Source organism: Chinchilla lanigera, unplaced genomic scaffold (genome assembly GCF_000276665.1).
Source record: "Chinchilla lanigera isolate Chin_1 unplaced genomic scaffold, ChiLan1.0 scaffold00044, whole genome shotgun sequence".
NCBI lineage: Eukaryota > Metazoa > Chordata > Mammalia > Rodentia > Chinchillidae > Chinchilla > Chinchilla lanigera.
In genome coordinates, this window is record NW_004955445.1 from 1,147,708 (window position 1) to 1,175,151 (window position 27,444).

Below are 27,444 nucleotides of genomic sequence, written 5' to 3' on the forward strand. Positions count from 1 at the left end.
GCCCGGACGGCGGGAAGCGGCGCCCTACGCCGGCTCCAGGGCCAGGAGGGAGGCTGCGCGCGCGGAGCCCTTCCCGAGCAGTGCGCAGGCGCATCCAGGCCGCTGGGCGGGGCTGCGAGCCGAGGGGCGCGGCTTCGCGCGGCTGGGGTGGAGAGGGCTAGGTGGTGGGAAACGAAGCCAAGGTCCGCGAAGAACGTTGGTTAAGGGCCCTCCGGGCAAGCGTTGTGCTGACTGCTTTACTCAATAATAATAATTACCAAGTATAAACTTCCACTTTTCTCTTGCCCATTTTAGTGCCAGGCACTGTTAGAGACTTTGAATAACGATGCAGGTACTTATTATAAACAATGTTTATGGGTGAATAGGCCGTGGTAGACACTGTGATGGATCATAAATAATAATTATAAGTATAGTAAACTGCCAATTATTTGCTTATTTTTTGCCACTCTGCTGAATGCTTTCAATAACAACAAACAGCTGTCATAAATAAAAGTTGCTCAACGTGAATTGTTCCCTATGCAACAAGCACTGTGCTGAAACCTTCACTAATAGACAGCATTTATTTATGCAACAAATGCTTCAGAATACAACGATCTGAAAAGTTGACTTGATTCCCACCCCCTTGCTAGTATTGACTGAAGAGACATCCTTTGAATAAATAACCACGCAAATAAATAGCATGTTTAAAAATTGGTGGGAACTGAAATCTGTTTAACCGCAAAAATAAGATAGATACTCTATATCATTAGTGTTGAAATAGTATTTTGTTATGTAACATTTACCGCACAAAATAGGAGTTCTTAATATGTTCTTGTACATAGATATAAATAAAACAAATATGGTAAATTGTTCACAATGGTTGACTCTATGAGGCAGGAATATACATACTTTTCATACTATTCTTCCCACTTTTCTGCATACTTGAAGTTTTTCATAATTAAAGTTTTTAGAGGATAATCTTTGTCTTTTAACTGAAGCGCTTAGTCCATTTATATTTACTATATTTACCAATATATCTGGATTTTTTCCATCATTCTATATTGTTATTTCTATGCGTCTTGCCTGCTTTTCTTTTTTTCTCATCCTTCTTCTTTAGAGTTCGTTTTCCCCCCTCAGTCTGTTTTTCTTCTCTTAAGATACTCGATGTTTATTGTTTTAATGGTTACTTTAAATGTTTTACAAGTACTTGTCTTACGAAAGTCCGATTTTGAGCGTCCTTTTCAACTTGGGCCTGGCCGAATGGCTCCCACCAAGAAGGGTGGTGAGAAGAGCCATTCTGCCATGAGGGAGGTGGTGACCCGACAATACATAATCAACATTTGGAGCTGGGGATTTAGCTCAGCAGCACAGCGCCTGCCTGTCAAGCGCAAGGTCGTGAGTTTGATTCCCGGTACCAGAAAAAAACAAAAAAAACCCAAACAACAACAACAAAGAAACCAGAATCAACATGCACAAGTGCACCCATGGAGTGGGCTTCAAGAAGAGTGCCCCCTGGGCACTTAAGGAGATCTGGAAGTTTGCCGTGAATGAGCTGGGGACTCCAGATGTGCTCACTGACCCTAGGTGCAACAAACTGTCTGGGCCAAAGGAATAAGGAATGTCCCATATCATATCTGTGTACAGTTGTCCAGAAAACACAATGAGGATGAAGATTCACCAAACAAGCTGTATACTTTGGTAACCTACATCCCTGTTAGCACGTTCAAAAATCTCCAGACAGCGAGTGTGGATGAGAACTAACTTTAAAGTAAAGTTACAAAACTGCCAAAAAGAAAAAAAAAATGTCCAATTTTGAATCGGGCATGGTAACACACACCTATAACCCCAGCATTCAGGAGGCTGAGACAGGAGGATTGAAGTGGATTTGAGGCCAGCCTGGGCCTCATACTGAGTTCAACAGCAGCCTGAACCATATGGTGAGACCTTGTCTCCAAAAAAATTTTTTAAAGAGAGAGAGATCCAATTTCTAAAATATCTTTACCCTGCTGCCTTAAACTGTAAGAACTTTGAAGTGTCTTAACTCTAATCATCTATCCCCACAATAATATTCCTTAATGGTAGCATCTTGCATGTTTAGTTTTTTCCATTTCAACTTGATATAACATTACTAAACTGTTTAATACAGTCAGTACAGTTACCAATTTCTTTGACAAAACTTGTCATTTCTTCTTAAGTCTGAATTTACACAACGGATCGCTCTCCTTGTATCTGAAGTACATTCTTTACATCTTACTTCCTGGAGAATTTGCTGGTATGAAATATCACAGTTTTTGTTGTCTGCAAATTGACTTTCCTTTGACTTTGTTCTTAAAGATACTGTGGCAGACTTGCTAGAGTAGCAATTCATTCTCTCTCCACAGTGAGGGAGACCTTGTCCCCCACACTTTCTCCCGCTGTTTACATTACAAAAGTCAGACAACAAATCTCATCTTCATTCCTTCAATGGATATCTGAATTGTCTCTCTGTTTTTGTGTTCTGCAGTTCCACCATGATGTATCTTTTTATTTATCCTGCCTTGAATTCTTTGGGCTTTCTGAAGTTGCCGGTTGGTGTCTTTTATCATTCTGAAAAAATCCTCAAATAACAGCTTTTCTTTACTTACTTTTACTTTTTCACTGAGATAAAATGCACAATACACATAACATAGAATTTACCCTCTGCCACTTTTGTTTTGAGACAGTGTCTCACTATGTAGTTTAGCTGATCCTGAATTCACTATGTAGCCCAGGATGGCCTTGAACTTGCAGTGATCCTCCTGCCTCAGCCTCTGGAGAGACACGCACCGCCACACCAGGCTCCGTCTGCCATTTTTTATATGTACAGCTCACTGGTATTAAGCACATTGACGGCGCTGTGCAACCAGCAGCAGCATCCGTCTCTAAAATCCTTTCATCTTGAGAAAACTGAAACTCTGTACACCTTAAACAGCAGCTTCCTAATTCCCCTCTTCCCGGCCCCTGGCAACAACCATTCTACTTTTTGTCTCTATGAACCTGGCTATTCTAGGTACCCCATGTAGGTGGAATCACACAGTATTTATTCATTGGTGCCTGGCTTATTTCGTCTAGCATGATATCTTCATCTGTGCTGTAGCATGTGTAACATACCTCTCTTAAGTGTTACCTCCGCATCAATCAGTCACAATTGACATCTGGAATTCTGATTAGTATTTTATTCAATTAGTGTTTTTCAAACTACATGTTGTTTCCCAAGAGTGGCTTGTAAAGTAAATTTAGTAGGTTGTTACCAGCATTAAGGACAAAAGAAAGTAGAAAATATTAGAGTGTGCTGTATTATTTCATGAAACTTTTGTTTCAGTTATATTTACTAATTTCACATACCTCATGTATCACATGAGATATATAAATCCACTTGTAACTGGTAGGAGAAAGGGAAGAAGGAAGGAAGGAAGAAAGGAAGGAAGGGAGGAAGGAAGGGCAGAAAAAGGAATCTATAAAGCACTTGGACTTTTGGACACCTCTCTCCACATCTCTTAAACCATCGTATCTTAATCTTGCATCTTTATATCCCTCATAGGGCATGTCTCCAGATGTCCCCCAAAGCCTTATGAACTGATAGGTGGAGTTTTCAGTAGTGACTGGGTCATGGGTATGTTCAGCAAAGTTCTGGGTCTAGGTGATGGATTTACTAAAAGCAGAACACCCATCCTGGGTTTGAGTGGCACCAACCAATGGGCTTGAAGCCTGGATGAAATAAAAAGGGAAAGAAGGAAGGTTCACTGCTTCCTGCCTACTGCACTATGGACTGTTTCTCCTCTGTCAGGCCCATCTGCCATGCCACCCTGCCTTGGAGCCAGCTGACAATGGACTAAAACCTCTACAAACTGTGAGCTAAAATAAACCTTTCCTCCAACTTGTGGGGTGTCAGGTATTTTGTCCCAGCAACGAGAAAGTAACTGAGACACTTTCTGGATATTTCTTTATTCCTTTCACTTGGTTACTAATTATCACTTAGGTTATTGATAAAAGTATTCCAGGAACTTTTATTTGAATTTAATTTGGAGTGTTGTTTTTTTGAGAGAGGGTCTTGTTATGTAGTTCAGGCTGGCCTTGAACTCATGGTGATCCTCCTGCCTGGCCTCCCAAGTGCTAGAATTACAGGCATGTGCCACCACACCTGGCTTTACTTTTATTTAATGTTTTAAAGCCTGTAAGCTTTCATTTGCTCCTTATATATCTATATAGTCATATTGTGGGTTTTAATGGGTTTCCAAACTCCCTCCTCCTCTCTCAGAGACTGATGCTGCACCCTTTTAGGGCTGGTCTTTCCTGCTGCTTCCCTATGCTCTTAGTATCAACAGTAGCCATCAGCCCGGTGGGGGGAAGTTCATGTTCTTCAGCGCATGCAGAGCCTCCACACCTGCCTCCAGGGCCATTTTGAAACAAGCCTTTTGAGCAAACAATGTATGTGGAAAAAAAGACTGTCATATGCAGCGTGTGTTCGTTTGTCCACTTGGTTATGAGGGTCACTGCTACGGTGCATGCCCCGGGCGGGGACTCACACAGGACACAAATACCTCCACACTGCCATTTCCTGAGAGGCATCCCCGTACTTCCACCCCAGACCTTGTCACGAACCTTCTGAGTCTCTGCGGTGTTCTTGATCACCCACTGCCCATGACAGGTGGCACATCTGTGCTCCTGGACATTTCTCACACGCAGCAAGTAAACAACCAAGGCATGAGAGTCTGACAAAATGTGAGTTCCATTTATATTGTAACTATGCAATCCACCCAATTAAATTTTGGGTCAAAGTTTCAGCAGGTTTGAAACTCGATAGCTACAAGAAATAAATGATTATTTGAGGGATCTATAGACTCTCTCTGATTCTCAGAGTTTAAAGACCGGAGCTTGTCATTTGCTTTCCATGGACTCAGGAGCCTCTGCCCAGCCCACAATCCTGAGATCCTCACCACTATGGCAGGGCCGTTGCTGCAAAGGACATTTCACACGCAGGTGACAAAGTAATGATCTCAGTGCGTGCCATTGGTAGCTTGGAACTAGTGGTATATGGCGAGTCGGCTTCCCAGGGGCGAGCAAGTAACTCTGATTTGTAGTTTTTGCAGATTTCTATGGCATAAACATGCCCATCAGCTGGGCATGGGAATGCATGCCTTAATCTCAGCACTCCGGAAGCTGAGGCAGGAGGATCACCCTGAGTTCAAGGCCAGCCTGGGCTACACTGTGAGTTTATAGGCCAGCCTGAACTATATATAGCAAGACCTTGTTTTAAAACTAAATAAAGAAATAGATAATGAACACTCTCATAATGTCTGATGTTAAGTTATCCACACTGAACAGAGTTGGAAAGAGCTCAGGACCTGAAAGCACAGGGTTTCCGTGTGTGTCTCACAGAGACCCTGTGCTTTCAGGTCCTGAGCTGCTGGTTGGTGTCAGAGACATACAGAGAGAGCAAAAACCTGGCAGAGCTACGCTGCCTTTCCTACCTTAAGCTCAGAAATCATGCAGGGTCGCTTGTTTGCCAAATTGCAGATAGAACCAGAGGGTGGTGACAGAAATGTGACCTCCTTGTGTGGTGTGGAAGGATTCTAGGAAAGTATAGGGGCTAGGAAACAGTGTATCCTTTTGTAGAATATCCAGTCTGCCATCCTGCAGCTGAAGGTGGCTCCTCCGGAAAGGATGTGCCCTGGCTTCTGCTAGGTACAGGAGCTCACCAGCCAGGGAAACCTTCCGTTCTCAGGTGGGGTTTTTCAGACCACTTAGGTCATGTGAATTTGGGCTGCGCCCCTTTAAGAAGGCGGCTCTTTGGTCTTGCTTCTTGAGAGATATAGCCTTCTCTTCCCACCAGGGCCTCCACCTGACACTATTCCTTTGGGCAGGGGACAGTATTCTTGTTTCACTGTACAGTGAAAGATCCTGCTAGACTCCTCACCTTGGGTAAGTCCTGATCTTTGTCTTCTGTTCTGTAGAACTCAAAAGACTTAGGAAACTAGAGCACCTGCCCATTGCCTGACATACTTGCCCAGGGGAAAAAACACCAGGCTCCAGACTCAGCTCATCCCTAAGAGTTTCAGCTTCCCTTCTGCGGTGGATTGAAAACTGGTGGGCAACTTGTAACACCCAGCTGAACTAAACCAGCGTGGTGCTGGGTGTGGGAGGCCCAGCTGAGGATTGTTGCCAACAACATAAACAGGAGGACTGGGGAGGAAGAGGTGGTGCTGTTGGTTCTTCTGGAGGACAGTGGCATGCGGGCTTTCCTGGTATGAACTCAGCTGTTATCATCAGAGGAACACAGGCTCTTGTCACTGAGGATGACTGCGGTAGTTTTCAGGGGAGCTCTGGTTCTTACTTTGAGTGTCACTTTCTGGCTCCAGCACAGATCCCTCAGCCTGCTGGCACACAACCTTCATCCCGCTGGCACAGACTTTCTAGCTTCCACCACTGACCTTTGGGCCTTCCCAGCATGGATCCATGAAACAGCCCTGCATGAGACATTGTCGTGGCCTCTTGACCTCCCATTGGACTTGTGGGTGGGAGGGCATTGTCATGGACTCTAGATCTTCTTCTGGACTCATGCCGTGGGATCCAGGCTCTCAGCTGGATTCTTTGGGATTCTAGTGTGTGGACAGATTTCCTGCATTCTTTTGCATTTGACTTTGGGTGACTACTATACAATAATCCTATAAATTATGTGCCCTGTATTAATTTATATCCCTTGCAAACCCTGATTACAATACCTTCTTTGGCTCAGAACAACCCTGGAGCTAGCTTATCAGTGTATTCAAAATGTTTTATCCAGCTGTTTTGATCCAAAGGGCCGCTCCGTATAGCTAATCCTCCATACTGCCAAAGACAAAAGTCTTCTGAGTAGTTCTCATGTTAAAAATATTTTATTGTATGTGAGGCTTCAGTGTTTAGTTTCTTATACCATTCCCCATAAATGGAAGCAGCACTCCTTGGGAAAATGGATGAGACTAGGTCTGGAGCAAGTAATATATTAGATAAACCTGGAGTAGCTCATAGGGCTAGAAAGTAGGAAATGCTCGAAAGGTGACACAATGGGACCATGTCACGAGGACACAAGAGCCACCTGGGAGAACTCGAGCAAGTATTGGAGTGTAACCCAGAATAGAAAATAAATATCCTTTAATAATGATTGACTAGAGCAGAGAAGACAAATCTTCCGTCTGGAAGAATTCCAAGTGATTTATATGAGATGTGTCTCATTTGAGGAAGTGGCATATGCCTTCCTCCCTTTGAGCAAGGGCTGTACTTAGTGACTTTTCTCCTAAGAGGCCAGTGTGGGAAGGAGAAAAAAATAAATTTGCAGTAGTGAAACCTGGGAGGCATCTGTTGGCCAGGTAACCAAGGGCAACCACCTCTTTGATAAGCCTTGTTGGTAGGAGGTACACTTCACCATTGGAGTCTTCATTCTCAGAAACTCAGAACTTCATTATCATCATAAGATGGGCACTATGACACATGCAACTCATCCTGGCTACTCAGGAGGCTGAGGCAAGAGAATCACTTTTGCCTAGGAATTTGCAGTCAGCCTGGGCCACATGGAAAGACCCTATATCAAAAAAATCATAAGAAAAACCGAAACTTTAAGACATCTTAGCTGGGCATGGTGGTACGTGTGAATAATGTCAGTACTCTGGGAAGCTGGGGCAGGAGAATCACAAGTTCAAGACCAGGCTGGGCATTTTAGCAAGATCCTGTCTCAAAACAGGAAGTAAGCCGAGCGTGGTGGCGCACGCCTATAATCCCAGCACTTGGGAGGTTGATACAGGAAGATTGTTGTGAGTTCGAGGCCAGCCTGGGCTACAAAGTGAGTTCAAGGCCGGCCTGAACTGCATAGCAAGACTCTGTCTCAGACAAAAAAAAAAAAAAAAAAAGGTGAAAAAGAGCTGGAGATGTGTAGTTCAGTGCAAATACCCTGGCTCAATCCCCAGTACTCCATGAGTGAACGAGAAAGGACATTCACAAAGCACCTGGCTGGAGCTCCTCAAACTCCAAGGTCATCAAAAAACTAAGTCATCCAGGTGTGGCGCCACATGCCTGTAATCTCAGCTACTCAGGAAGCAGAGGATTGTGAATTCAAGGCCAGCAGGGCAGCTTTGCAAGACCTTGTCTCAAAATAAAAAATATAAAGGGCTAGCGCTCTAGCTCTGTGTTACGGTACTCTGTTCAGTTCTCAGTCGTGCAAAACCAGACAGACCAACACACAAACAAGGGAAGTATGAAAGGCTGTCACAGTACAGAGGCGCCAAAGCAGACGTATAACTAAATATCACGTGGTGTCCTGGATGGGATCCTAGAACAGAGAAAGGACATTGAAGGGGAAGAAAAGGAGAAGAAGGGAAAGAGGAAGAAGATGAAGAAGGAGAAAAAAGAAGAGAGCCAGGGAGGAAGAAGGAGAGGAAGGGAAAAACGCAGGAAATCTGTGTGAAAGAGGGGCTTAGTTAGCAATAACTTTTTACTCAAGTGAGTAATGTTTCGCTAGTTGTGAACAAGGTGAGAGGTTAACAAAAGCGGAAGTTGGGTGTTAGGGGCACAGAAACTCTATATCTTTGCAACTTTTCTGTGACTCCAAAACTATTCTCAAATTAAAAAGAGTTAAAAACTTTTTCAACCAATGTTTCCGACTCCCAGAGCATTCTCTGAAGGGCACAAGGTGATTGCTGCCCTTGGGCGGTCGGACCTGCTGATCCACAGCTTCGCACACACAAAAGAACTGGGTGACTGGGGGAGCTGATGCCAGCGTCAGCCTTCCGTTCCCCGCTTTGGAGATGACACCACCGCTGGCTGCCCGGAGCGCCCATCCTGTGTGGTGCCATCCAGTGTGGTCTTGCTTTTGTTTTTGTTTTTGGTCGTCCTGGGGATGTTCTCTCATTGGGCTACATCCTCCCAGAACTTTTTAAACTTTGATTCTGAGGCAAGGTCTTGCTAATTTGAGTTGGGCTGGAACTTGCCACCTTCCTGCCTCCATGCCCCAGAGCACTGGATAATAGGAATGTGCCACCACACTCCGTTCTTCCTGCCTTTTTATTTACATATTTTTATTATTTTAAGACAGGGTCTCTCTAAATTGCCCAGGCTGATCTTGAACTTGTGATCTTCCTATCTCAGCCTCCCTAGTAGCTGGGATTACAGGTGTGTACCCCTATGCCTGGATCATCCAAGTTTTTAATCAAATCTCAATGAGCTTCCTTATGTATGTGTTATACTGTGACTTTATTTGTTTTGCTGCTTAACTGTTTACATGGCCTACAGGTCTGTTGTGTGAGCATTGCCAGTGGGTGCATTTGGGCTTGCCCACCGAAGACCTCACTATCTAATGAGGGGCACTTGGAGAAGAACACTAGCATGATTAGAACCTGTGACAATGTTAAAATGGGTGAGAAGAAAGCTACATGAGAAAATAAACCTTGCTCCAGGATCTGGGGGAAACTTATAAGTTTGGAGGATATTAGAAAACAATCATTGAAAAATTTAAGATCTCGCCAAACAAGACAGAGAGGCAAGGGTTCTCTAAGCAGAAGAACAACATATGCAAAAGTCCTGGGGCCAAGGGGCTGCCAGGGACCTGCTTAGGAAACATCAAGGAATGATGATAACTTTCGCCTTTATGTAACTCCTCTTTTGTGTCAGCTTCTGTATAAGCATACAGCATGGTCTCCTGCTGCAGTGACAGATGACCACAAAGTAGCTTAGCCCAACAGCAGTGATCTGTTACTGTAATAACAGCAGGAGGCTGAGGTAGGAGGATTGCTGTGAATTCAAGGCCAGCGTGGTTTACACAGTGAGAAGGTATCTCAAAAAAGAAAACACACACACACACACACACACACACACACACACAAAACCAAAGTAGCTAAGACAGTACCTATTTACTATACAGTTCTGGAGTTCAGAATTCTAACCATGGTCTTACCAGGCTAAAGCCAAGGTCTTGGCAGGGTTATGACCTCAGGCTTGAGGAAAAAATTGTTCCTGCTGGCTCTTGGAGGCCTCCCACCTTCCTGGGCTCATGCCTGCTGGTCTCCAAAGCCCACAGGAAGCATCTTTGGATATTCTTGCTCTGTCTCAGGTCTCTGTGTTGTCCCCATGTGACATCCTCAGCCTCCTGGCTATCCCGCCTCCCTCTTCTGAGGGCTCACCCAAATAATCCAGGACCATCTCCGCAGCTCAAGAGCCTTAAGGGAAGTGCACCACCAAGCCTCCTTTACCATGCAAGGCGCCGCGTGGACAGGCTGGAGAGCTGTGCAAGTGCTCGAGGAGCAGTATTCTGCGCCCCGCTGTGCAGATTCGCTTTCCTAGCCCTCAGAACCTCAGCTATTTTCACTTCTGTTTCCTGGATGGAGACGCTGAGGTTAGCAAAGGGGAAACGACTTGTCCGGACCACCGGGACGTGATTGCCTGCGGAAGAGATGCACCTGAGAGCTAAGGGGCCTAGGGGGCAGACAGACACTGAGGCCTTACGTTTTACAGTGTTTCAAGGGGGGATTACCCCCACTTTACAACCAGGAGCCCAAGACACTGAGCAGGACAGCTGGCTGGGACTGGGGATGAAGTCTCGTCTGTGTTGTGCTATAGAGTCTAGATTTTATCCTTGCAGTTTTTGTGCATTTAGAACCCAGGTCCTATATACTCTCAACCCTGCCTGCCCAGTGGTTTTGTTCAGAAGAGTTATATATATATATATATATATATATAATTTATTATTATATATAATTTTATATATGTATGCACTTTATTGCTGAGCTACATTCCCAGCCCTGTCCAATGTTTTTATATAGATGAGTAACATTAATATATATACATATGTGTAGATCATATAATCTATCTTATATTCTTATACTGTATAATATAAAAATGTATACATATATACTGTATAATATACAATAATAGCACATGTTAATATATAATTTATTATGACATTTTATATATATATATATATATATACATATATATATATATTTTTTTCCCAGCACTGGGACTTGAACTCAGGTCCTCACACATGCTAGGCAAACACTTTACCACTGATCTACATCCCCAGCCATATACATGTAATTTTAACGAGCCTACAGTGTGCTGCAATCCCAGGCTGTGTCCCATTCAGGAACTGACAGGCCTCATCTTGCTTAGTTTCCAAGATCAGGTGAGATTGTGCACCTTCAGGATAGTATGACCAGATACCAAAAATACATTTTTTAAATAAAATTTTTGAAGTCAGGTGTCAGGGTGCACTCCTGTCATCCTAGCATCTGAGAGTGATCCTAAAGCAGGAGGATTACTGCAAGCTCAAAGCCAGCCTGGAGTACTTTGTCTCAAAAAAGCCACAAAACAAACAACAAGCAAACGGACACAATTTTGTTTAGCAGAAATTTTAGGTTTACAGGAAATTTGCAAAATAGTGGTAGAGAGAGTTCTTGTACACCCCTCACGCAGTTCTCCCTGACGTTATCATTTTACACGAGCCTCGTACATTTTTGCAAACTAAGGCACTCACACTGGGGCAATAACAAAACCCCAGACTTCAGATGTCACTAGTTTTCCCATTAGTACCCCTTTTCTGCTCCAAGATCCAATCCAGGATACCACACTGCATTTATAATTTATTTCAGCTGGGCCTGGCGGAACATACCTAAAATCCCATCACTCTAGGAGGCTGAGGAGGGAGGATCGAAGCCTGAGTGACTTACTAAGACTCTGCTCAAAATAAAAAATAAAAAGGTCTGGGGATATAGCTTAGTGTAAAAGCCTTGGATTCAATCCCTAGTACCACAAAAACAAACAAATAAGTAACATTTATTCCTTTTTTTCTTTTTTAAGAATTTTTCTTTTTGGTATCAGGAATCAAACTCAGAACCTTGCACTTGCCAGGCAGGTGCTTGTTCCGCTGAGCTATATCCCCAGCCTAGCATTTATTCCTTATAAAGATGCTGATGGACAACAATCTAATAATAACAAAAGCTGCAGCTGCTGTTGGCCAAGGGGCACATGCACGGCACCCACACATTCTTGCAGCAGTGAGACAGTGACACCAGTATTTTCCTTGGTGCATGGATAAAGAACTTGAAGCACAGAGAAGGCTAGCAGCATGCCCAAGAGGAGGAGAAGCCGGGTGTGCGGGATGAGGACCTGGGAGTGACAGACCATAAGGGGTACCCTGGACTTATTCATCTATCGTTTGTCTTCCCACCTCTGCTTGACTTAACACCCCACATCCAGCACATAGCAAGGGCTTACAGCACAGCAGGGCCCCAACAGATGGAAGAACCAGTGAAGAAATGAAGGGATGAATGAGTGAATAAACATTCAGGATCACCAGAAGTTTTAGTTTTAGGACAAACTTGGGTGCAGGATTTGTGAAAATCCTCGGAAGACCCAGCATAGCTCAAAACCAGCCTGGATGGCGGGTAGGATGGTCAGAGTCAGACATACCCTCCCCTTTTCCAAAAAGGAATTGGAGCCCCTTTCAGAATGAGGCAGAACACTGGAAGGGCTTTCTCCTCTGCTCAGGGCCTTGGGGACCGCATGTGGCTTTTGCAAGTTTGGGGAGCTGGGAAAAGATGAAGCTTTTGCCCCTCCTTGCCCAGGAGAAAGATCTCCCCATGGCCCTGAATTCTCTTGGTTCTTTATTGCTGACTGTGAGCAACTGGGTGATGGATTCCTGGTCCCCATCTCCGTGCCTGGGACGCAAAATATGCTCAATAAATGTTTGATGAATGAATGAAATAATGTAATTAAGAACTGGAGAGGGTGGGGTAGAGGGAGAGAGTCTTTTCAATCCTTAGGACTTGTCCTCCAGCACTAAGAAGATCATATTTGCATACAAATAATTGATATTCTAATTACAAATCATTCGGATTGATTTATTAAGCAGATCCCCCACAGGATCTCTAGACGATAATTAGATTCCACATGCCTTAGGGGTAAGGACAGCGTATGTACCTCCTTGTTTCCCCACGGCAACGTAAGGCAGAAGAACTACGTGATAAATGTTTGATGAGGCAGTGGCTGAGCAGGGGATTAATTGTGGGGAGAGTTTATAGGGTCTCTACAGATCATTCCCAGTGTGCTGGGGAGCAAGGGGACAGGGGACACGTTTGTTTGTGTATTTGTGCGTAGGAAAAATTGGCAGTCCTCTCTTTTTCCAAGCCCTGGGGATTCTCACTGCATAGGCTTCGTTCCTACTGCAGGCATCTGAGGAGGAGCACATTGGCTGCACAGAAGGACAAGGCTCCTGTCCCCTTCTGCCCAGCTGTGAGACAAAGCAGGTGACCTTGGAGTGGCCCTGCCAGGGGGTGGCTCGGAGCAAGGGCCTTCGACCTTTTCCTTGTCTCTTTATGTCTGTCCCTAAGCCACTCCACAGAAATAATAATACATAAACATTAAAAAAAAAAAAAGATTATGCAACCGGCAAGTGAAAGCATCATTAGAAAATGTTGCTGTTTTCTTTGATTAAAAACTGTGCCCAGGGGCTGGGGATTTAGCTCAGCGGCAAAAGCGCCTGCCTGGCAAGCGCAAGGTCGTGAGTTCGGTTCCCGGTACCGGAGAAAAACCAAAAAAAAAAAAAAAAAAAACTGTGCCCAGTCTACAAATACAGTTTCCAGTCCCCGACCTCCATTGTCCAGATGGGTTGGCCACCTCCAAGGGCATCAGAAAACAGAAACTGTGCAGCAGCCTTGTCCTCGGCATGAGATGGGAGCCTTGAGTTTCCTGAATGGACAAGGGACAGACAGACAGAGACAGAGGGACAGAGAGGGGAAAGAAGAAGGGAGACCTGCTGGGGTGGGACACCGGCTTTTAAAGTTTGCTTTCTCCATTCCGGACCCTGCCTTGCAAGAATGCAAAAAGAGCCAGTGATTCTCAAGTGACTTTGATTTTCCATCTGGGGGAAAAGCAAAACAAGTGATTACAATAAATAATGTAAATGTTGATTTCCTGTGAGCTACAGCTCCTAGTTGCTGTGTTCCTTCTTGATGCAGTGGGAGCAGGGTGTCTGACACCTGGGACCCCACCTGTCTCAGGTGCTCTGTCATGTTCTGGCCATGTGACTAATGCTAGTTACTCACTCGATAACTAAGCAGACAGGGACTCCCAAGACACACCCATAGGAGGATGGGCTGGCTTTCACTCTTGGGCTTGAGAGGGTGTTGGGACAGATCCAGAGACTGGGTGGGCTGCAGGTGATTTGAGTGAGGACTTAGGGACCATACCATGTTTGCATCCCCGGAGGGCAGACAAGAGGGAGCTTACTGCCGCCATTGCTAAAGCAGCAGCCATCACTTTGATTAGCTGTCTGGTCAACGTGGGGTTTTAGACAAAGTTGTTTTGGTCTGGACCCATCCTTGTCAGAGTGGCCCTGTAACATTGTGTATGTTCCACTGGACGGAGCGTGCCAAAGCCAGCTGGGGTGTCACTCTGCTCTGGCATCCAGAGATTGCTTTGGTTTTCTCATCTGTCCACGGAGGAAGAATAAAAAGTGTCCACCTCTTGGGTCTGAGTTCACTGATGTCCTGAGGATAGCACACAGGTGGTGTATCATCACCTAAAAGAGCTCCCTTGGTCCCTTGTGTCAGCATCTGGAGGCTTGCACGGTGTGGAGCTGGGGACTGTTGTGTTGAGACTGGAGTTGTTGCAGGGTGGGTTTGGTTGTCACTTGGTACTTCACAAAGGACTTGAGTCCTTCCTATAGGGTGGTAAATCCTTGCGTCTCAAATACACTAATAACATCTAGGCTCTTCATCATCATTCTGCAACACTATGAAGACATCCTCTCTTCCTCAGCCTTTCAGTGTTATTAAATAAAAGCAGATGATCCTTAATTTGTAACAACTTGGAACAGGAAAATGTAGTAAATACCTTCTGTTACTTCCTCCTGGGGGAAAGTGGCCACCAAAAGCCATCTCCCCTTTATTTCTCAGCTTAATTCCCTAGTGGGGTCCTGGTTTGTGTTGTGATAATGCACAGTACGTGTTTGGAGTCATAAAGCGCTGTCCTGATTTTCCATTTATTTATTCCTCTGAGCTGAGACACAGGGCTTTGCAGTGGGAGTAATATTTTAACATTTGACAATACAAATAATAAACAGTGATGGATCAGCCTAGGAAAGCTGGTCTGGGGAGGCGAGGGAGGCGACCTTCGGCTCTCAGCGGCAGTCAGTGGAGGTCAGCAGCGGTGCCTGCTGAGCTGCTCGTGGGGTACCCCACCTTTTTAGCTGGGCTTGTCCCTTCCCAGCTCCTCTGCTCCCTCCTCTGAGCCCAAGGTCTCCTGACAAAACTCCTTCCACTGATCCTATTACTCTCCTGCAGCCGAGGCTATAAGGAATCTTTTGTTTTTCTCATTTCACTTTGCAATTTAAGTCATTTGTCTTTTCTTCATTTTGTGTGTGTGTGCACACACGACTATGTGGGCATTTTTCTTTTAAACTACAGCATCAAAAAAAATGAAAACAAGCTTTTATATTGTTTAGCCCTGTATATACAAACAAGAGAGAATTTCCTAATAGACCCAGGGGGGAAAAAGCAGGTACTAAATGTGCATGGTTTTGTTACAAGCAGTTGCATGCTAGGGCTAATAGTGGAGTTTGTATATTATTGGTACAGTGGGTGATACTGATTTACATAGCTTAATTCTTGCACGATTCACAGGAGCCCCATAAAGTTCGTATCATTATCACTTTGCAAATAAAAGCACACACCAGCTTACGGAGGAGGGAAGCAAAGTTCAAGTGCACTCAGTGACTCAACAAAATACTGAAGAAATGTCCTCCAGCTGGCCCTGAAGCCTTTTTTTGAAAAATGACCTTGAGCTATTCATTTTAGAGGCTACCCTGAGCACATACAATTTTATTCCACTTCTCCAAGCGCTGTCTTCATGATTTCAGGATCGTGTCAGTTGGTACATCGTTATGATGGGGCTGAAGCGGAAGAGTGCTCCTGTGTTGGCTGAGCCGAGTCCTTTCCACTTCCAGGTGGCTGCGGTTTTTCCTCCCCTAGAGAATCTCATATGCTCCATCAGCATCTCCCTATATGTACTGTGAGCGGCCTCCAAAGTGGCTGTCCCTTAATCCCCCCAAGGTCATCTGGAGTCCATTTGTAAAAACTGCCCTTTGGTCACCAACATTCCCTTCTCCTACTGCATCAAGAAGGAATAAGAGAATAGGAAAGAAAACCCACAGGGACCTTAATTCTCTAATGTGAGGTTATCATTTTAGAAGTAGGACATATAGAAACAAATTCACACAAAACACTCTGGGTGGGACATTTTATGCTTTGATGAGCCATTTTATATTAATGGCTCATGCAGACAGCTAACCACCCTGCCCATAAACAGCGTATGCACTGTCCATGCCTCTCACTGCTGTGTTTCTTTCTTTTAAAAAAAAAAAAAAAAAAACTGTGATGTATTCTCACTTCTATGCGAATAAGACATGACCTGACCCCATCATTTGAACAGCTGATGGCAATTTTAATGTTGATGATAGTATACCAGGGGTGCAGAGCCTGTGCCCTAACATTGTGCATTAATCTCAAATTAACATTCACAACACCACAATTTTCTTCTTAAAAGTGCCCTTTCGTAATGGAGTGGAACCCGGGTAGCACTCCCGTTTTATTTTCCATATGTTTTATTTAACAAAGGCTCAATGCTCATTCTACACGGAATATTAATAAAGAGAAATGTGACCCCATGTTCGGTTTCCCACCCCACTAACAATGGCATCTGAAAAAACAACGTCTTCATGAACATGTCTCAGAAGGAAGTCTCTGGATTTTAATCTTCGTTCCTAGGAGATGCTGAAAAATTGTGCTGAAAACAAAAATCTAAGGTCCATTTCAGACAATAATAAAGTGATCCACCTTGATAAGGTGTTGGCTGTGATGCTGTTTTCTCCCTTGTGTCTTACAGGTTTCACCAGTGCTATAAAGAGAAGTGATAAGTGTGCCTGGAGAGTGAGTTCTCGAAGGCTGCAGAGGACTGGCTTCTCAGCAACATTCTCAGTGGAGAATCACATTTGTGATCAGTAACAAATAAATAGTAGAAGACCAATAAATGGAAATTTGGAAAGGTTCTGCATTTTATAATTTACGATTTTAAGCCGGGCATGGTGGTGCATGCCTGTAATCCCAGCACTCAGGAGGCTGAGCCGGGAGGATCGTTGCGAATTCGAGACCAGCCTAGGCTACAAAGTGAGCTCAAGGCCAGCCTGAACTGCATAGTGAGACCCTGTCTCAAAAAGACCAAAAAAAAAAAAAAAATTATGATTTTAATAGAAGTCTGCTTTTTGATTCTAATGGAAAAAACACCTGTGACAAACTTAGAGGTTGCTTAGAATTCCGGGTCCATAATTTAGTTTTTATGTTCCAGGACAAGCATCCAGGCATGTATGGAGAAGATAATGCGAAGTTGTTTTGTGTGTGCATTTAACACATCTGTGTTTTTGATGTGTGTGCTAATCTGTCTCTTCCTTTTCGGCTGGGGTCATTCTTTTTTTTGGCGTCTATGACACCGGTTCCTGCCATAGTATAACATTGTCAGGCCACGGACTGATATTCTCCACTTATCATTTTTATTGGTGCTCCCCACTGTCTTTCTCCCAAGAGGATTTACAGCAGCTTGAAAAGATGTATCTCAAATATTACAGTGAAATAAATGTGTGCTTTAAAGTTTTATACACTTGCCCCAAATTTGGCTCTAAGCTTTTTACTGACCATATTGAGTGGCTGTAATTTTTAAAAAATATTGACTGACTGATTGCAGTCCTGGGGACTGAATCCAAACCCTTCACACTACTTCCTTAGCTTTTAAAAGTTATTTTTTACTTTGAGACAGGATCTAGCTAAGTGGTCCAGGCTGAGCTTGAACTTGCGATCCTTCTGCCTCAGCCTCCTAGAGTGCTGGCAGTATAGGTGTGCAGCACGAAAGTCCAGTTTGTGTTTGTTTTTTAAAAGAGAAATTAAGACAAATATAATTTTAGTGTATTTACAAAGTCAATTTTCTTTTCTTTTTTTTATAAGTCAATTTTCACTAAAGTTTTGAAGAAAGGATTAGAGTGCAAGATTTCCTGATTTTTTTTTAAAGAAAAAAATACATAAAAAAACCTTTTTTTTTAAAGAAAAAATACATAAAAAAAGAAATACTGTGCCCCCAAACTTAAAATGTACAGAAGTATACAGAAAGTTAAAAAAAAAAAAAGTGATGGGTCTATCATCCAAACCTCTCTCTTCAGATATAACTTCTGTTAATAGCTTGGAGTTGTATTTGTACACTGCTTTAGGAAACTGTATGTCCTAGAGCAAAAAATAAGCGAACCAACAAGTATGTATCTGCCATGACCCAACAGTCGCCATTCCCAAGTAGAGGCCCATATACACCAAAGAACGAGTGAGAATGTTCATGGTGCATTCCTAATAGCAAGGCCACAAACGATCCAATACCCATCCAAATAGAACGGGTAAATGGCTTATGCTATGAATGCTAGAGTGAAGACAAACATTGGTTAAAAGGAGGCAGGCCTAGGAGTACATGCCATATGTTTGCATATAATCTGATACAAAGTACAAACTTTAACCTGTGAGCTTGACAAAATAGGAGAGTGACTGAGGGGGGATTGCTGGGATGTGGATAATGCCTGCTTTCTGATCTGAGGGACAGTAACCTTTGTGAGACTGATCTGTACACAAGATTTATGATATTTCCCATGTATGCATATATATATAATGTTTTTTTTGTGGAGACAGGATCTCTCTATGTAGTTCAGGTTGGCCTTGAACTATGTAGCCCAGACTGGCCTCGAACTTGCAGTGATACTCCTCCCTCAGCCTCATGAGTGCTGGGATTGTGGGGGGTGTGCCACCATGCCTGGCTGGTACATACTGTATCTTTAAAAATGTAAAAGAAAACCAAAACAGCCAAGTACAGTGGTACACACCTGTAATCCCACCATTTGGGAGGCTGAGGCAGGAGGAGCACCATGAGTTCAAGGGCAGACTGGGCTATACAATGCAACCCTGTCTCACAAAAACAAACAAACAAAACCATTATCAAATAGCCATCTTACCTGAATCAGAAGGGGGTCATCCGGAAGATGGATTATAAAAGTTCTATGAGTGCTTACTTGTCATCAATGCTGAACTTTGCAAATGCCTGTTATCAGGTCATCCCACCAAACTGCCACTAAGTTATTATCCTCCCTTAGGAAGACAAGGACACACAACTCTGAGAGTTAAGAACCTTGTGGAGGGCCACACAGCCTGGAGGACGGTGAAGCTGACTCTAACCCCAACTCAGTTTCAAACCCTCTCTGCTCTCTGGTTTCCTCCTAGTAAAACTGAGGCAAACATGGCACTTTGGGGAAATCCCCTGAATACTGGGAGAGCTGCCAAAACGTCTTTTTCGCCAGGCATGGTGGTGCACACCTATAATCCCAGCATTTGGGAAGCTGAGATGGGCGGATTGCCGAGAGTTTGAGGCCATCCTGGGCTACTTGGTGAGTTCAAAACCAGCCTAAACTATATAACGAGACCCTGTCTCAAAAAACCAAATCAAGGGGCTGGGGATTTAGCTCAGCGGCACAGCGCCTGCCTGGCATGCACAACGTCGTGAGTTCGATTCCCAGTACCGGAAAAAAACAAAAAACAAAAAACCAAATCAAACCAAACCATCTTTTCTTCTAGGAAATAAGGCTCCTCATAGTGCTAATCTTTTAATACTGGGGCCTTTTAATCTTTTAATACTCAGGGCCTTTACACTGAGCTACATCCTCAGCCTTTTTTATTTTTTAAATTTTTATTATTTAAAAAAAAATTTATTCTAGCCTTTTTTATTTTTGGACAGGTTCAAAATTGGCCAGGCTTGGCTCAAATTTGAGATGCTTCTGCCTCAGCCTCCAGTGCTCAGAGATTACAGGCATGTGCCACCAAACCCAGCTGCCTCCTTTATTGTACAGGGCAGGATTCCCTCTAAGTGCCCTGGTGGCTTTGCACTCCTGCAAGAGCAACAGTGCCCATCTCAACTTGACACACTGGGAGACACATAGGAGTGCAAGGCTGAGGTGTGGAGGCCGGGGAGCTAGATCCACTGATACAAATACCTCGGTGCTCACAGATACCATCAGAGCCACAGATGTTCTAGGCCTTCAGTTTCCAAAACCCATTTTGGAAATGACTTCAGAATATTTAGTTAAGAATGTGTGACGAGTCATATTGCAAAAAGAAACCACTAAAAGGCAAGTACATGTATTTGTAAACATAGTATTTTATTAACAAAATGTTTACACCCTTCTTAGAACAAATTTTGTAGTGATTTAGCATGTTATACTCTATAAAAAGTCTATTATAGAATATTCAAGCTAAAACAGTATCATCAAAAAGTATGCCAATTCTACCTTCCTCTGCAAACTATCTACTACCAGCATACGAATAAAAAGAAAAATTATACAACAAAAAGCAAAAGGTTTAGTTTTGTTTTGTCAGCATCTACAAACAATACAGACATCATATGGTTTACATACACTTAGGTCCAGCCCAAGATTAAGACTGCAAAAATAAAGTCTTCAAACATCCATACAAGCTTGGCAAACCATCATTACAGTATTTCATTACAGGCAGTTTATCATGCAGTGTGAAGCCACAGTTATAAATCTGTTTATAGTGTTACAAAGCGGCCAATACTGTAAGCAACTTAATTTTATTCGTAATAGGTGCTATTGTAAAAAGGCACAAATATCTTACTCCTTACATCAGGTCTTGAAAAGGCATGATATTCTTAGGAGAAATAAGAATTGCTGGTATGACAACTTAGCTTTTTGTTTTTTTAATGTCTAGGCTCATCTCCATAGCTGCTTCTGTTCTAGACTTTTGAGTCGGACTTTTACACACTTTAACAAATGCTCTAGTACAGACTCAGTGAAGTTCTGACACTTAAGCTAATGATCCTGTCATCAATGAAAAGCATTTTGGCAATTACTTGCGTTCTCATTGAAAGTGCATGCTGCCCATTCCCTTCCTGAAGTCCTGCAGTTCTTCACCGACGTTGGCCTTTGCATTGCTCATTGTGATACACGTAGCTTGCCTCCCTAGCTGCACAGAGGGGCCAACCCTGTCACTGCAACCACAGAAGGCCACACGGACGCATGTCACGGGTGCGAGCATGTCTCTAAGGGAAAGCCTTCAGAAAACTGACAAAGGAAAGGAAGAAAGGCAAGAGGCCTGCTTCAATCACAGAGAAGGTAGAAGTAAACGCTCACGGTCAGAGGAATGACTGATAGTTACGTGAGTGATTCACAAAGTGAAATGACGGAAAGACAGCTGGATGAGAACAAAACAACAGCCACCAAAAAACAAAAACCAAAACCCCTTCCAGGGCGATAACGCTCTGTCTACATGAACTACAAAAGGTTGGTTTAAAAACAGAGCCACCCAGCAGTTGTTCTGACCGGCCAGCTGCCGGTGATTCTGCCCTGCTCTTACTGACTGGGCCCTCAGAAATCATGTATGATCTAAGGTAAGATCAAGTTTCACGCACTCTGAAATAACTTCGTAAAGAAAGTAAGTGAAAGTCAACAAATTCAAGTGATGCTGTAAAACAATTTCAGGGGATACAAATTATTGAATTAAAAACTTAATGAAAAATTGATAATGGCCAAATATATCAGGTTGAGACTCCCAGGCCAAGTCACCTATCACCACGGGCAGAGGGGCTGATGATGCTCCCGAGTGGCACAGGTGCACCACCCCAGTGGGCACTACTCCAGCTGGGGGGACAGTGGGCTCTGCACTGCGCTTGGGGAGGGGGTATCCCTGATGCTACACGATGTGACTTTAAAGGTTTCGGAGGTCTCCTTGACAATTTCAGTGCTAAGTGAAGATTACCGGTCCCATACACAAAATGCTGTTTTAAAGATTTGCATTGAACATGTTTCCTTAAACACTGGAAAGTTTCTGGATCAAGAAGTGGCTTCAATAAAACCAGCATGTTTTATTTCTATTGCATCATTAAGGAGGGCATTAAGGCCAACAGTATAAAACTGTCAACTACAGAAGGCTCTCTCAACAAATTACTATCTTAAGACTTCCCATGAATTGGCAGAAAGGACATGGCACCTGAATTTTGCTTCACGGAAAGCTACCCAGAATTTTGTTTATTGCAATTATGAAGCATTTTGATGAGGCACTGGGTATCAAACAGATCTCAAATGAACTAGCAGCAAATTAAAATTTTTTGTATTAAATCTGTTACACATCATGGTTTTAATTTCACCATCTACTGTTGATATATCCTAATCTTACTATTGAAAATGCGCAACATAATAAAACAGATGAAAGGTTTGAGATTTTTAAAATTAAACTTCTAACTCCTTTTGTTTTGAAGCCAAAAATATTCTAGCATATCTCTAACTGATTATACTCTGAAAGGAAAGAACACAGATATTAGTTATTTCTGATGGTACAGATCATCAAATTAAATTTGATCTATGAGACTGGAAGTCCTTCTAGATTTAGAAAGTAAATCATTTTCCTATGTGCTAAGAGAGTCCTGGAGTCTGAACTGAGAAATATGGTGATTCTGGGTTCTATTTATTCACTTTCTTCATTATGTCTAATGAAACTTCATCACAACAGGCCTCTCACTTTTCATTCTTAGATGAAAAAAATGGAGGCTCGTGAAAAACGTAATGCCTTTCTAATATTTTTTAGACTTTCATTTGCACATAAAACAGGACAAATGCCCTGGAATTTCATTAACATTTCTTGCAAATCAGATAATCAAATTGCCTGGTTTTCTATTACTGGAAGTCAAGACAAGCAACTCTGCTGTCAAAAGAAATTTGCAGAGATTGTTTTTTAAGTCCTAGGCTAAATTCCATCTTCACTTCCCTTTCCTAAAGCTATACAGTACACTGTTTATCTCCTATGTAATTTTTTGCTGGAATGCTTTTTTTAAAAAAAAATCAATAGTATCACAGGGTATCCTAACATTACCTTGAATCATTAAAAAAATTTTTTTTTTCTCTTTTTGCAGTGCAGGAGATAGAACCCAGGGCTTTGCACATGTTAGGCTGGTGCTCTACCACTGAGCCCTATTAAACGTTTTTTTTTGGATGAACCAAGCTCATTAAAGGCAGGTATACAGTTAATAGCTTGATCCGTGAAGATACATCCCATCTCTTCCTTAAAAAAAACTATTAACCATTAAGAGGTAGAGTACCTCTTAAAAAACAGACAGTAAACAAAAATTGTGTTGCTCATCGCTTTAAAACAAATTTAAGTAATTTATGCTATCTAAGTTTCTACTGTCAGAGTTAGGGTAGACATTCACAGCCTAATGAGTTTAGTAAGGAGAGCTGGTCTGAGTGTGTGGGCTGTCATTTCTCCAAATGCTCTAAAGCTGGCATTTAGTACAGACAAAGCGAAGGGATTTCCAGTAACTTTTCTCTGGAAAAAAATAATTCTCTCATTATTTACACAGGTCTGATAAAGACAAGCTGGATGTTTAGGGGCTCATCTGTTACAGAAATAATACATTGTGTGCCTATAGCTCACGATCTAAGGGCCCATGAATCATGTCCCTGCTCTTGAGAGAATGAGTGAAAAGGGATAAACAGAATTTATATAGTCTTTTTCAATCCAATCTTAGAATATAAAAGGTGCATATAACTGAACAGATGCCTTTTGGAGGCCAACATACCAATTAGTGCAGCGTTAATATGAACCTGACCTGCCGATTTAAACTCAAGGCCATAAAAATACACATTCTAGGCTGACAGTCCCAGGAAGGCCATGAAATAGTTACGTAAAGGATATTTTCATTACTGTATCTCTCGGAGTTTTAGGAGGCCTCCCAGATATATTTTCTTCCTGGAGACAAGACACTGATATAAAAGACAAGTTTTAAAATTAAATGTGGTTTTCTTCCCCTTTATGTATTTAAAAATCAAGAGAACTGCTAACCTTAAGGACACAGGCCAACTTATGTAGATCAAGTCTCTAATATAAAAGGCAGGATCCTTTCAGACACAGGTAGATGTGCAGGAAATCGAGCACAATGAGAGAAGAGGCATCACTAACGGGGAACAAGGACGTATGTTGTTTTAAAAGGAAGACATCTTGCAGCTGCTCTGTGTAGAACTTACCCTGACTGTGGCTGACGAGCAGGTGATGGGGGTTTCACTCAGAAGCAGAAGGGCTTGCAGTAGGTACTTCTCCCCAATCACTTCTTACAGAGAGTTTAAAATGAAGGACACTTAATCATGCTCTTACTTTATGTTCTTTTAATCACATGATAGTTAATTAGTTATCAGAGAATCAGAAAAACACTTATGTAAAAGGAGAGATCTGGAGACCAACGGTTTCTAGGATTGGACACCTGCAAGGAGCTTATTTCAATTTCTCTGAAAAGAATCAATACACACTTGCAGCTAATTAATGATTTTTTCCCTTCTGTTCAGTCCCAAAGTTTTAAAAAATGGCCGTGTCATGAGGGAACCAAAAGATTTTTATGGATAGGCCGTGTCTTAATTCCTTTGAAGTCTAGATTTTTCTCATAATTTTTTTTGATTACTGCTTAAGTTAATCCAAAATGTGTTTAAAATAAAGCACTGATTTGACTTTAATAATCATGTTTGCATTTCAGACACAAAGTGAAGACCTTCTCCTGTTTCCACTCAATATGAGTTATGCCTGGAGATCAGTTTTCATGGGTCGATATTAGAATTGTACAATAAGAGAAACTGTACCCTATCAATTTCTTGGAAGGACTGAAGAAAATGAGGGCAAAGGATCCTAGAAATGCACGAGCACAAACTCCATGCACGCCACTCGCGCCGTTAAAAAGACATGCGGCTATGGTAAATAGAATTACTCCCTACATATGGACAAGGGTATAAAAGTCAGCAAGAGAAACTAGCAAGAGAGACTAGCTGCAAAGGGCCAAAGAGATGGCCCTGCAGTGGGCTAGAATATCATGCCGAGAGCCATCACAGGCATTCAGACGAGGCTCAGAAGACCTTGTGTTTACCTGCGCACAGAGGGACCAGGAGATTACCAGCATCTAATGGCAGGTTTGGTGAAGGTCATAAATTTGTGTTGTTTTCTGGTTAAATAAAACAGGAAAGGCCACGCAAGCATGGCCTCTTCTGTAAGGAGTCAGGAAACCTTTGTTTTTGTTTTGTTGTCATGGAGATAGAGGCCTAGCAGTAGGAATGCTAGGGACAGACCAGGGTGGTGCCTGCATGCCCTGGAACCATGCGAAGGTACATAATCAAGCTACCTTTAGGAATAAAGAGCTCAGCCCTGGGAATCACACGGTTTCTCTACAAGTTTGCTAATTTAATGGTGGCTTGGAAGCAAAATATTGGGAAAATATAGAGTCTATATCTACTTTATACAAAAGAGCATTAGAATTTTCATTTCCCATATTCTTTTGATATGATTTTAGAAAGTCTAAAACAATCTCAAATACTTAAGATGTACAACCAGGAAAAGGTTTTTTTACTTAATCTGAATTATAATTTTCCCATTGAAATCTATCCATATCAAGTGTGTATGGGGGGGGGGACAAAGAAAAAATTTATGTTTAAAAGTTTGACTGTTCAGTTTAAAGACAGCTCTGAAAACACAATTTAGTTTGAAATTCAAGCTGTTTCATTTCCTATTTAATCTTGTAAATTTCCTTCTCTTAAAATACTCAGGTTGGAAGGGTGCCAAATTAGACCAGGAACAAATTTTCACCAACTTCACTTCAGTGCTTTATTTTTAGATTATATTAAAAACCTCATTAGGCTCCCTGAGGGAAAAAGAGTGTTAACCACTACCAGAAGCAGGGAAAATAAAGGAAACAGAAAGATAAGCTAAATTGTTAACAAGGAAAGTGCTCTTAAAACAGCTGGTCTGAGGTCCTTATAACAGCTAAAAGAAACTGATTACCAAAACCAGGTAAGTGGCCTGAGCTTGGAGCTTACTCTCGCTACCCCAGGCTAGTAAGGACTAGTCAGGCTTGTCAAATAGCACATGTCTTTTATTATCATTTCCAGATGGGGTGTGGAGGGAAGAAGGGTGGGTGGAAAGGAAGGCAGAGAAACCATGAAAGACTGTGAGCTAAGTGCTCTTACTTCTCTGCACAACACACATGTGCCTCAAAGTGCCCCACAGACAGGCTGAAAAATGGGTAGGGTTATGCAAGATTAGATGGAGTGTTGAATGAAACCATTTATTAATGTATTTACATATAATCTTTAAGCAATGATCTCATAAATACAGACCGAAACTTTACATATGCTAAGCAACTCGTTTTCCCCTCAAAATACTTGGATTAAATAAAAATTGACAGCATTTATATTACTTCCTTTACTTTCTTTTTCTCTTCTTTTTTATGATAGTCAGTTTAGAACATATGCAGTCTGCTTTATTCCAGGCAGCTTCTCTACCGCCACCACTGTGTTCACAAGAGCTTATTTAAAGAGGTGCCAATAATGCATCTGGTGCCAGATACACGACATAGTCAGAAGCAAGCCCGGGGTGAGGTGGGTAGCTGCTGCTATGGTGTCAGCTTACGGCATGTATCTTAGGTTAGCACACTCAATGAAAGTGCTTCAGAGACGGCAGAGATGTAATTGTCTCCATCCATCCTATAAATAACCCATTTTATTTTAAAATAATAACTGCCAGCTCTTCACTTGCGAAATTCTACCACATTTTAAATGATACAATTCTCTCTAACAGTGGCAACGAGAAACCAAGAAAATGATAATCTCCACAAAGTCTTTTTTTCCCCCTCACAGACCATGAAAGTGCTAATTTTCCCTTTACAAATGTTACATAAAATCCTGATTACAAAACTACTCAGCAATTTAATCCTACCATCCATACAATTAGATGTTCCTTTCAGCAAGGTCAAAAGCCAATGATGTAGTCCCTCTGTATACCAGAGATTCTTGACACAATACAAGTCCACAGACTGAAATATACTACTGCAGTCTTCAAAGAACACAACTGGTCACTTTCTGCGAGTCCTTTTTGTATGAAGAAGACTCAAGAGCAGCTCGGCAGGGTCTGCAGCCCTCCTGCCAACTTCAGGCTCACCTACTTCATCAAGTCTGAGAGGCTGAGGCTCATCAACAGCAGTTTCGCTTTGGCTCTGATGGTGGTCTTCGGAGTTTGAAGCCCTTACCGCCAGATGGCGGGTTGGCGTCGGTGGACGGAATTCTTCGACCTACATCAAGAGGGAAGGGGAGGGAATCAGCTTCAACTTTTCAAATCTGTTCATTCTCAGACCAACAATTTTGCAGATGCAATCTGACAGGTTTCATTAAAGTAAAAAAAAAAAGTTTAATAAACGTTTTACTTTGGAATCATTTACTGAAAAGTTACAAAGATGACGGATAGAGTTCCTGGATGCTCTCATTCAGTTTCCCCAATGCTGATATCTTATACTGTATTACCATAGTCA

The 27,444-nt window shown here is 42.5% G+C and overlaps 1 protein-coding gene and 1 pseudogene across 1 annotated transcript in view; one reads left to right on the top strand and one right to left on the bottom strand.

Moving 5' to 3' along the window:
• Positions 1 to 1,221: 1,221 nt before the first annotated feature.
• On the top strand, positions 1,222 to 1,740 carry LOC102027687 (annotated as a pseudogene).
• An 18,493-nt stretch (positions 1,741 to 20,233) lies between these two features.
• Positions 20,234 to 27,444, bottom strand: part of Rab22a (RAB22A, member RAS oncogene family) — a gene marked incomplete at its 5' end in the record, with an annotated part of 56,992 nt that continues 49,781 nt past the window's right edge. The window contains 1 exon segment of the mRNA XM_013518261.1: positions 20,234 to 27,207. Coding sequence (XP_013373715.1) covers positions 27,110 to 27,207 — 98 coding nt within the window.